Here is an 11,282-nt window from a genome sequence, read left to right as displayed (position 1 = left end):
AGACAGACACATCGAGCTTGCTTTTCCTGCTTCAGTTTTTACTCCTCCTCCTCTTGCCAACGTCACCCTGACAATTACAAATAGGTCTCACACAAACCCATACCTGTCAATCTTTTTAATTGCTTTGTTTTCATTTTTTCCAGAGCTAAACAATATGACAAAAAAAAGTCTTAATACAGCATAGCATAAAATATTTCTCATGTGAGGCACACATTGAGGGGTTTTGTTATTATAATCCACTTGCTAAAGTACTATACAAGACGCATGTGCTGATTTAACTTAAGCAAATGTCTAGTCCTGGCAAACTTAGAAAGCAAGAGATGCTACCTAGCCTTGGCACACAAAAACATTATTCCCCCTCCTTGAATTTAGGATGATTTGTGTGAGATTACAGGTCCCCCTTAATTTAAAACACCAACACATTGCAAAGCAAGAACTGCAATATATGAAATACTGCTAACAGATTTTGCATAGTTTATGTCTAGGGATTCGTATATTGCTAACTGCAAGAACAGAAGGTGTTTCTCCCCCCCCCCCTTTTTTAAGGCAAGAAAATTAAAATACACACTGATTCCTAAAGGAGAACACTTGAAGCTATAACTTTGCTTCCTTTAAGGCAAAAAGGTGATTTTATTATGATTTTAATGATTAATACCATGCAATTAAGAAATGAGTTGTGCATATTGGAATGATGGAGTTAATTCCATGTGAGTTATACATGAATTCTTCCTACACCATTGCAACAGATCTATTAAATTAACTTCCACCATCACCAAGTACAGACTGGCAGTTCTATCAAAACATTTACTTGAGTCCTTTAACCTCCCAGTTGATTTCCTATAAATACTCTCCCAAAAGTAATTCTGCATTGCAGAAGTTGATTTAAAAATCCTCTCCTAAAGATATGGGGGAGTAGAAAAAATATTTTAGGCCACAATAAATATATGGCAACATTTTTAATGCCATAGCTAAAAGGGGGTGGGAGAAGGATCCACTGTTTCTTTTAACTGTACACGGGTTATAGAGAGCTATAAAATCCGTGAGGCTATAAAGTGCATTTCACGTGTGTGTGTCTCCCGACTAGAAGGACGTCAGCAGTATTTTTTTCTTTATAGACAGAACACACACAAAAATCCTTAAGATGCTTTAAATCCTTTCATAAATCGTAGTGCTTTTATTCTCCCCCAAATCTAAGTGCTGTATCCACTGGCGGTTGCTAGCGGCTCTGGGTTGATTTGTACCACCTTGCGAGGAAGTGAATGTTTCGCACGGAAGGGGCGGTGCCTGTATCGGCAGCCTGGAGCTCCCCAGCTGCTCTTAATAACAACATTAGAAGATTAGCTGCAACTTCTCTTTACTATTCTAACCTTATTGATCTGATAATTTATTCGTGTTTTCTTTCAACGTTTTTAAAGGGATCATATCCGTCTTTTATAAACTAGGGGCGTGGGGGTGGGAATGCGGCACGTTTTTATATTTACATATTTTAAATCCCTTGCTAAAACGCAGCATGCAAACTAAAAAACAAAACAAAAATTGAACGGAAAATCTTGCAAATCTGTATTTTACCGAAAGTAAGAAATCCCTGGCTGCGGTGATCAGATTTGGTTATATTATACAGAGGCATGCATGCATGTGTTTCTGTGTTGTTGCAGATCACACACAAACACACGCACCCACATTTTTTTGCTGTTGCAGCAGCTTTGCAGGCGGGACTGTGTTAGGAGGGTGAACTTTGTTCCTGTTTCATGTTAGTGACGGTAAATGAAGATCAGCTCTAGGGGATCATCTTGCTGGTGCTGCTGCTTCTCTGGTGTTTCCGTGTTGTGGAGGGGCTGGGTTGGGAGGACGCAGACAGGCTGCAGCTTGCTACATTAGACGTTATTTACATACACAAATAGCTATGTGCAGAGAGTCAGAGTGTCTCCTCTTGTGAGTTTGGTGGTGGTGGGTTTTGCAAGCTGTCCGAAGAATCCTCTTAGCTGGACACCCCCCGAGGGTGATGAGGGTGGGTGGGAAAGAGGTCCAAGGCTGGGAATGAGTTTTAATACAAAAAGCAGCGCTTTGCTGAGGTGCTGGGGATCTCGGTTCTGGAGGAGACGGCGGCAGCAGCTGTGCCCTCTGGAGGGTCCCTTCGGGTCCTGCTTTGGTGGTGCTCGGCCCCGGCCCATCCTGGACATGTCCTACTCCCGTCACTTTCTGGATTTCCAGGGCTCGTCTATCCCCAGCTCCATGAAGAAGCTGGTGGTGACTAAGCTGAGCTCAAACTTCCGAGAGGCTGTTACCCTGCGGCAGGACGCGCCTGTACCACTCCCGGGAGATGGAGATCTTCTTGTCCGAAACAGGTGAGTTCCCTTCCCCTCTCCAGCCCCCAACTCCTCTCTTCACCTGCCTTCCTAGCCGTGGGGTCTGAGCCCTTTTCCTGCTCAAACTCCCTCTGACTTCTCACCTCCTGTGGCCTTCTCTTGCTCTGTCATCCTATCAGGTTGTACCAGCTGCCATCTGGCGCCTGGTAATTTGATTTTGTTGTTGGGTTGTTGTTGTTTGTTTTGAATGTCTGAGACCACATTCATTTCCTCCCCTCGCATTGGGTTGGGTGGGGATTTTTACATCTTTTGTTTGGGTTTCTCCTTCCTTACGAATGCAGCTGATGAAGCAGTATTTACTCTCCTACCCCGGAGGAAGAGCGCACAGCCTCACAAATCCCTGTTTTTAGTAGCCATTTTCAAGGGTGGGAGAGGGCAGCTTGATCTTAAACAGAAAGCTGCACGTGCGGCTAAGTGTTCAGGAGGGACTGAAAAACCAGAACATGATTTCTAAGTCCCTCCCAGGTTCGTGTGTGTTACATTTACATACAGCCACCAGCGTGTGTGTCTGTCTTAGCCATGTAAAAGTCGGTGTGACGTTAATTTATAGCAGTCTGTGACTGTGGTATTTATAGTCATGGTCTGAGTGTGTAAGTGTAGATAGAGCATCCACCAATGATTGTTTTATGTGTTATGTATGTGTACAACCGCGAGTATGTTTCCCTGTGTGTCTGTAGGGGTTCCTCCCACCGGTAGTCCTCCACGTCACTAACCTTTAGTGAGTCTGAATCAACAGGAACTGGCAGAGGACCTCAGTCTGTCAGTGCGACTCTCCTTTCCCTGTCACCCTTCAGCCGTCTGGCCACCACTTACTTCCATTCTCTTCTTCCCCCTGAAGTGCAAACATTAAAACCAGGAAAGGAGAAGCTTCTCGATGTGCCATAAGCTTTTAACAAACCGCATAAGCCTCTCTAGCCTTTTAGAAAGTTTATTACCACTGTGAGTCTCCTATGGGAAGTAGGATTTCTAAATTGTTGGCTATTTTTAATGGCCAACAGGGTCACCCAGGGAGTAAAGATGTGACATTTTGCTTAACATAATAAGCAGTAAATTGTGTGCTAGTTAGTACTGTCCCTTCAAGCTTCTTGGTCAGCTCCCAATAAAATGAAGACTGTGAGGACAAAATGTACCTTTTCCCCAAATGGCTTCTTTATTTTTATTAGTTCCCGCCTAGATGGTATCATTCCTTAAGACAAAGTGGAGCTTTAAAGGTCTAACTTTCCTTGGTAGAAGCTGGAACTCTGGAAACCCCAAGGAAGATTATGTAACTGTTGCTGTCAAGAGGGGAAATGGGGGAAACCTGTTTTTAAAAGACTTGTCTAACAAAAACCTCTCCATACGTAGAACTGGTTGTTTAAAGACAGTGCATGTGGAAATACACTAACAGATGTGAGATCAAAACTGGAAGTTTAATAGAAATGTGTGTGTACCTTATCTGTATCTAATCTCTGTTGTGTGTGGGAGGGGGGATTCATAATGTATGTAATCTGCAATACCTGCACACGGAAGAGAGAGGCATGGACTTCTCCTGCGACTGAAAAAGCTCCATACAAAACTTTAATCCGCTGCTGCCATCAACCTATAGGATTTTTGTGAGAGAGAGTTGGAGAGAGCCAGAGAGGTCTAAAGCCCTGACTTGCTGTATCTAATAAGGAATGGCCCTGAAACAATAATGGCATGAAACAGGCATCAGGCTGTAGCTAAATTCCTTTTCTTGGAAGGGACCCGACTGCCTCACACTACAAACAGCTACAGAAAAATGTAGCAAGTCTTAGTTCTGCCTAGCTGGATATGATAAGGTTGTTACGTCGTTGTTCTCTAATTCCCCCAATCCCCCCCACACACTCCTGTTTTCCTATGAAATTTTAAATTTATTCATGTAATTAATTTTGTTCAGTGTAACGCTTCCTTCCTCCCCCCCCCCTTCCTTGGTCCTGAGTGGGCTCCCTGGGAGCCAGAGGGACGTGCACACCTCACAGTGGAGGGCTCGCACCAGAGTGAGAGCAGGAGCTGGTCTAGAGACTCAGCCAGGCAGTTACTGTATTTTAACACATATCAGTTTATAAAAAGGGGTGGGAGTGGGGAAAAATAATAAATTGAGGTTTGGAGTTGAAACATTTTGTATTGTTTGGGGCTGTGTGGAGTTTTCTCTTTATTATTATTTGCTGAGGAATCTCACATCACATCCCTATATATATATTCTCTGCTTGTGCCTCCTGAGAGCTGCAGCAGGAAACAAGCCTCCCTTTCCCCTTTTGTACTAGCCTGGGGAAGCTGTTTCCCATCCCGAAAGGACAAAATGTGTCCCTGGCTTTATTTATTCTTAAAAACACATTTTACAATAGGTAGAAGCCTACAGGATCTTAAAAACAAAACAATACATGGTTTGAGTTTGAAGGGTGCAGTTGCGGATTTGTTCATTTTAGTCCCAGTCACGCCCATGAACAGTATTAATTGCTTCGAGCTTTTTATGCAAAACAATCCTCATTCACCGCAGTAAAATCTGCTTTTGGATTTAGGGGAATACTGTGGAAAACTGCTTTGGGGTCCTTGTATTTATTGGTTTTCAAAGATGCTCTTCTATTAAGTGGGACTTTTCCACCCCTTTTTCCTTCGGTGGAAAAATAACCCAAGATGATTCCCTTAGTTCTTAGCAGAAAAAATCCATCATAGCCTTTACTCTCAGAGCAATGCTTTTAAACTAGAAATCGATTTAAAACAATAAACTTTCTCTTTCGAGTGAAGGAGGGAGGGAGAAGGGGAATAGAATCCTTAACATAACCATTTACGCTTCTTATGTGCATTCGCTCTATTTTCAAGAGGGAGAAAGGTGCCTCTGTTTTATTGCAGAAGAACGACCCAAAGACAAAAGCCCAGGTTTCCCCTAAATTATGCCATGTTTTCGAGCTTTTTGTAAAGGAGTGACAGGTTATTTCGTTTCCAAAATATTTTTAACGATTTTCTGCTGAGGTGGAAGTCAATGGGGGAAAAAAGTTTATTGAAATGGAAGGGGGGGGGGAGTTTTTGATTCATGGTTTGGCGGATCACAGTGGGAGGGGTGGGGGATTATTTCTGCTGAGTGTTTGGGTTGAGAATTTGTTTTTCTTCTGCGCTCCTAGTTTGGATTACTTTGTTTTGTCTCTGTGTTGAAGGCTTTTGTGCTGAATTTGTCTCTTACGTTTTGTTGTGGTGCGAGAAGCAGCATTTTCACCCCTCCTCGGGCTCGTCCTGGTTTTATAATAAACAATAGTAAGGGGTTCAGCACGCTTCAGTGTAAAAAAAGCGGGTGACTCGGAGTGTGTAATTATTTTGGGAAAAGCCAGCCCTAGTCTGGTTCGGTGTCTCAGCGCTTCAGATTTTGAAAATAGCGGAAGACGGTGCCCTCACCAGACCGTCCATAGTCAAATAACAAAGGCATTTTAAATTTGGGAATTAAAACAGGCAGATCACTTGAAAAGAATTCTGAGGGCATACTGCAAACCCAGAGTGCACTTCTTTACTCCCCCCCTACACCCACCTCGTCTCGCTCTCTCAGACACAAGTTTGGAAGTTGATCTTGAATTTATTTCTGCGTTTAAAATGAAAGGGTCTGAAAACGTCCGGGGCACAGCACAGCAAACCATCTCCCTCATAGTACCTTGAAAGGATTTAGACAGTACGTTTGAATCCCGACATTTGTGGTTTGATCATTTTTTGCATATGAGAAATTTAGGGAGACTACGTTTAAAAAAAACAACAAAAAACTAGATGCGAACACAAATGGGAGTTATACAAATATTGGTGGGTTGAGAAAAAAGCGTGGGGTGGGGAGTACTTTAGCAAGCTTGGAGACTATATTGATTAATAATAATGATTGCCCTAGTCCCGAGAGAATCATTTCACACAGCAGAGGCAGCTCGGAAGACTGGGGGGTGGTGGGGGGGGGGGAGAAATGGAATGGTAAGAACAAATATTACCAGCAAGCCACGTACACATTATATAGTAGTTCGCATTTCTTTATTTCCTCCTAATAATCTATTTTTTTGCTGAGGCGCCTAGCCCCGTTTTAAATGGAAAATGCAGGGATCGCGAACAAGAGAACAGTCTTTCAAATGGTTTCTCCACAGGTTGACCTGTGCGTATCTCAAAATCCCCTAGCAATACAGCCACCGAAGAGACGCAGACCCCAGTTCCAGCTGAGATGGAAAGGCATCCGCATCTGCACATCCAGCCTTGCATGGGAGGGATAGCTGCAAGTGGCCAAGTGCTGGAGAAGGAGGTGGAGGTGCCGGGGTGGAGAATAGGGGCCAGAGGGAGGGAGTGCTAGGATGGAATGTCCTCAGAGAGATGCCCCCACTCGTAGTCCCTGGCCGAGCCTTGAAGCCCCGCTGAGGCATCACACTCCTATTGGTGTCAACACTGGCACTTTCCCCCTATTACGGTTACCATAAAAGGTGGGGAGGTGCCAGGCAAGCACCAACTTCTTCTGCACTGTGTCTTTCCCCGAGATCTGCCATTGCATCGCCCTCTTCTCTCTCACGCACACACGTTTCAGCTGCTGGTGGAGCCGGGTGAAGGGGAAAAGATGGGGAATGATTTGAATTTTCTCCTGGTAAATAGCAGCATGTTAAGGACACTTGCTTACCAGACATCTGGCTAACTGCAGTACTTCCATTCCGCCTTCCTCCCCCCCTCCCTTACCCCCCCCCCACACACACACAAAGTTTCCAGCTTTAGACGGTTATTTACCTGTCTTGCTCTATCCCTCTCTTTCCATTTTAAGAACGATGCTTCTTAGGTGAAAAGAAAATGGGATTGCAAAGAGTGGGGGAGAAAAGTTGTGGTTTTTTTTTAATTCCTCCCTTCTTTAGGATGCACTGCATACAGGGAATGCCTGTTTCACATAGTGCAAAAATCAAAGGCGCATGAATAGGATCTCTGCACCAGGAAGGAGGTTCTGTCTGTAGGAGGCTAATTCAGGGGTAAATTGGCTGGAAGTGGAGGAGAGGTGGTAAATCCATGGGTTGAAGGTTCTCGTTGTAGGGATAAGGGAGGGAAAGGAGGGAGATAACCATCTCTCTGTTTTTAAACCCCACTGCTAAAAGTTGGGTTTTCTAATCTAATGCAGAGTTGTAGCACCAATTGCGCCTTGGCTTTCTGGTACTTTTTTTCAAATGTCCTGAGGAGACATGTTTTGCTGTGGAAGCTGCTTGTGGTTGTTTGTTTGTTTTTTAAAGAATGGGACATTGGAATTATGTAAATTAAAAGAGAATGGTAGATTTTTTTGTATCTATAAATAGGACATAAACATTCTTTGTTACAGTTGAACAGAGGATTTAATGCAGAATTAAGGAAAGCAACAAAAGTCACATTCTTCTTTCTCCACCTGTGTGTATATTATATATATTTATATTAATAAGACTGTCTTGCTGTATGTGTGTGTATGATACACACTTTATATTAGTGAAACTCTGAGATTCTCCATAGTATAAGGAACTGAAAAAAAATCAAAATAAAGCATTTTTCAGTTTCTCATTTCTTTGTGTACTGTGTGTGTAAGCACTTTAAAATCTCACATACACAAAATTTGAAAATATTGCTAACTGACCATTAAAATTGCACTGTTCGCATACTTCTACAGTTTTTCATATGACACCAAATTCTATAATCTTTAGGTTATTGCTTCCACATGTAGTAAAAATCTGGGATTCTTCTGTTGCATGTGCAAGCTTCTTCACATTTTCTAGTTAACAGATGCTCCCCATCCACTTTCCCTTTGTGTAGCAAGGTATTTTAGTTATGAACTACATTGACATGGAAAAATCTTGTTAGTAAAATATCGCCTGTACAATTAAAGTAGATTGTGATACCATGATTATCTCTTTTACTGCTAATCAAGTTTAGTGTACATGTGTGTTTTTTGAAAACATTGGCATTCTTTTTCACCTGTTAGAGGTCAATAGGACTTCTAAACATTCAATACTCTGTTACAATTTCAGTCCTTCTGTACAATGGTGTTTTGATGTGTTGCAAGTAATTGGTATAAATCAAAATATTTTAATAATGTTGAAATTAGCAAATTTCCTATAATCACATCATAATTAAAAAGAAAACTAGCCTTCAGTAACATGTTATGATCAATGACCTTGTAGATGACATTTATACTTAATATTATCGTTAGTCATTAACATATTATTATAATCAGAAATGTAAATTTGTTGCCAGAATCAACATATTTAGCACTTTACACATATTTTATTCCACAGAGTTGTTTTTATATCTTTTGTAGAGTGGTCAATTAATTTTAATTTTCCAGTCTCATACACAATTATTTTTGGTTTGCTTATTGTGGTTAAAATGGCCATGCAGAAATGTCTTATTTTTTAAAAAGTATTTAAAATTTCTACAATATTAGAAACTTAAGGTACAAAAGTCTGATTAAGATCACTGCTATGCTATGTATACGGACATTTTTTTTAATAGTATGAGGTGAACATTTTTTCCAGTTACTGGTATATTTGAATATGCCTTGTTATATCTTACCCAGTAAATGTAAGTGGATGCTTTTTCACATGGCAAAGTACTTGACAAAGAAAGCATGTTAACAAATTTTTGTTTTCTTCTAGATTTATCGGCATTAATGCATCTGACATAAACTACTCAGCTGGCCGGTATGACACTTCAGTTAAACCCCCGTTTGATGCAGGTTTTGAAGGTATTGGTGATGTGGTAGCTTTAGGCCTCAGTGCTAGTGCCAGATACACAGTAGGCCAAGCTGTGGCCTATATGACACCTGGTTCTTTTGCTGAATATACAGTTGTGCCTGCCAAACAAGCAGTTCTTCTACCTTCTGTGAAACCTGAGTTTCTTACTCTAATGGTAAGTGGCGCAACGGCGTACATCAGTCTGAAGGAGCTTGGAGAATTGTCTGAAGGCAAGAAGGTTTTAGTGACCGCAGCATCAGGAGGAACAGGCCAGTTTGCTGTGCAGCTTTCAAAGAAGGCAAAGTGCCATGTAATTGGAACTTGTTCCAGTGATGAAAAGGCTGGCTTTCTGAAATCCATTGGCTGTGACCATCCCATCAACTACAAAACTGAAAATGTTGCTGCTGTTCTTAAAAGGGACTATCCAGAAGGTATGGATGTAGTGTATGAATCTGTTGGTGGAAAGATGTTTGACTTGGCTGTCAACTCCTTGGCTACCAAAGGGCGCCTGATAGTTATTGGGTTTATCTCTGGCTATCAAAATCCTACTGGCCTTCAGCCTGTTAAAGCAGAAATGTTGCCAGCAAAACTGCTGAAGAAATCTGCCAGCATCCGGGGTTTCTTCCTGAACCATTACCTTTCTGAATATAAAATGGCTATGGAGCACTTACTCACAATGTATAAAAGTAGAGAACTGGTTTGTGAGGTGGACCTCGGAGACATGTCTCCAGAGGGCAAGTTCACTGGCTTGGAGTCTGTATTCCGTGCTGTAGATTATATGTACATGGGAAAAAACATTGGAAAAATTGTAGTTGAATTACCTAACTCTGTCAACAGTAAGCTGTAAAAACAGAACAATGATATAAATCAAAAGAGAGAGAAAATAGGCACTTTATGCCTCAGAATTACTAGAAACCATTTTAAAAAAAAATTGGTAAAGGATAGTATATTAAAACTATATTAAGTTGTTAATAAAAAGTTTTGATTTAAAAAAAAAAAAGCTTAAATTTAGCCAGTGCCTGTAGCAAGGACTTAACATGCTTGTGTTCGATTCTGTAACTTTTACAGACAGTGGTGCTCAGGCTAATACTAGATATGAACATTATTCTGGGCAGTTAGAATAAATGATGATTCAGAGGCTGATCCATCAGTTTTTTTGATAAGCTTTTAAATCCTTTTTGGAAACATTACATTTCTGCAATTTAGATCCTGTGATTTTAAAAATATCTTTCATGTACAGCAAAACAAAACATTTTGTTGATGCTTTGTTAACGCTTGACATTTCTGGGAAACCAAAGTTAAAAATTATCTTTTTACTTTTTTGGGTTGCAAACTCAGTAATGATACATTGTGCATGGTAATCAGATTTCATGACCAGTTCTATATGGAAAATCTATCCATTAGTTCTAACATGGCAGAAAAATGAAGTGGGGTGGGGAGAAGAGGGAAGGAGGGAACACACATACTCACAATTTAAAAAAAAAATTTCAGAGTTTGCAACTATACATAACCCTGCCATTTTCATTCAAGTCTTTGGTTACCTTTTGGAATAGTCATCTTATACCTTTGCCCTGGTGTTTATTATCTTTATTGTTTACCCTTTATTCTCCCCATTAAACTACTAAATGAGCTAATTGGGCTTTAGTTCTGAATTGTGTTTACATGTATTGAGGTCCTTTACTTGTACTAACAATTTAATAAAGTGCAGAAAGCTATCTCTGTGTGTGTGGTATTTTTTCATATTGATACACTTCTTGTAGCTTAGCTCTTCCATAGAGGTGCAGTATATTATAATGTCCTTAAAACAGTGATGAATATTTGGTACAGCTTCTCATAGCAAAGTTAGTAGTTATTATTTAGTATTGCTACTGTGTAGGCCTTATGGCAAAGAGCAAGGTCATTTGTATAAATTCTCTGTGCCCAATACACATATGTATAAATAAAAACATAACTAGGGAATAGTTTACACCAGCGGTTCTCAAACTGTGGGTCAGACCCCAAAGTTGGTCACAACCCCATTTTAATGGGGTCGACAGGGCTGGCGTTAGACTGGCTAGGACCTGGGGCCAAAGCCGAAACCGGTGCTCCACTACCCAGGGCCAAAGCCCGAGTCTCACCGTCTAGGGCTCAGCCTTTGGCCTCAGCCCTGGGCAGTGGGGCTCAGGGTACAGGCCCCCTGCCCAGGGATGAAGTCCTTGGGCTTTGGCTTAGGGCCCCCCTACCCAGGGTGGTG

The 11,282-nt window shown here is 41.4% G+C and overlaps 1 protein-coding gene across 1 annotated transcript; it reads left to right on the top strand.

The window, feature by feature from the left end:
• The first annotated feature begins 1,282 nt into the window (after window positions 1-1,282).
• On the top strand, window positions 1,283-10,756 carry PTGR3 (prostaglandin reductase 3). The gene is made up of 2 exons (XM_084620523.1): window positions 1,283-2,345; window positions 8,972-10,756. The coding sequence occupies exons 1-2, from the start codon at window positions 2,038-2,040 to the stop codon at window positions 9,894-9,896; spliced, it is 1,233 nt and encodes a 410-aa protein (XP_084476649.1). The 5' UTR covers window positions 1,283-2,037; the 3' UTR covers window positions 9,897-10,756.
• The last annotated feature ends 526 nt before the right edge of the window (window positions 10,757-11,282 follow it).

The sequence above is a fragment of the Lepidochelys olivacea genome, assembly GCF_965140295.1.
Source record: "Lepidochelys olivacea isolate rLepOli2 genome assembly, chromosome: 2".
Taxonomy (NCBI): Eukaryota; Metazoa; Chordata; order Testudines; family Cheloniidae; genus Lepidochelys; species Lepidochelys olivacea.
This window is presented reverse-complemented; position numbering and strand designations above follow the sequence as displayed.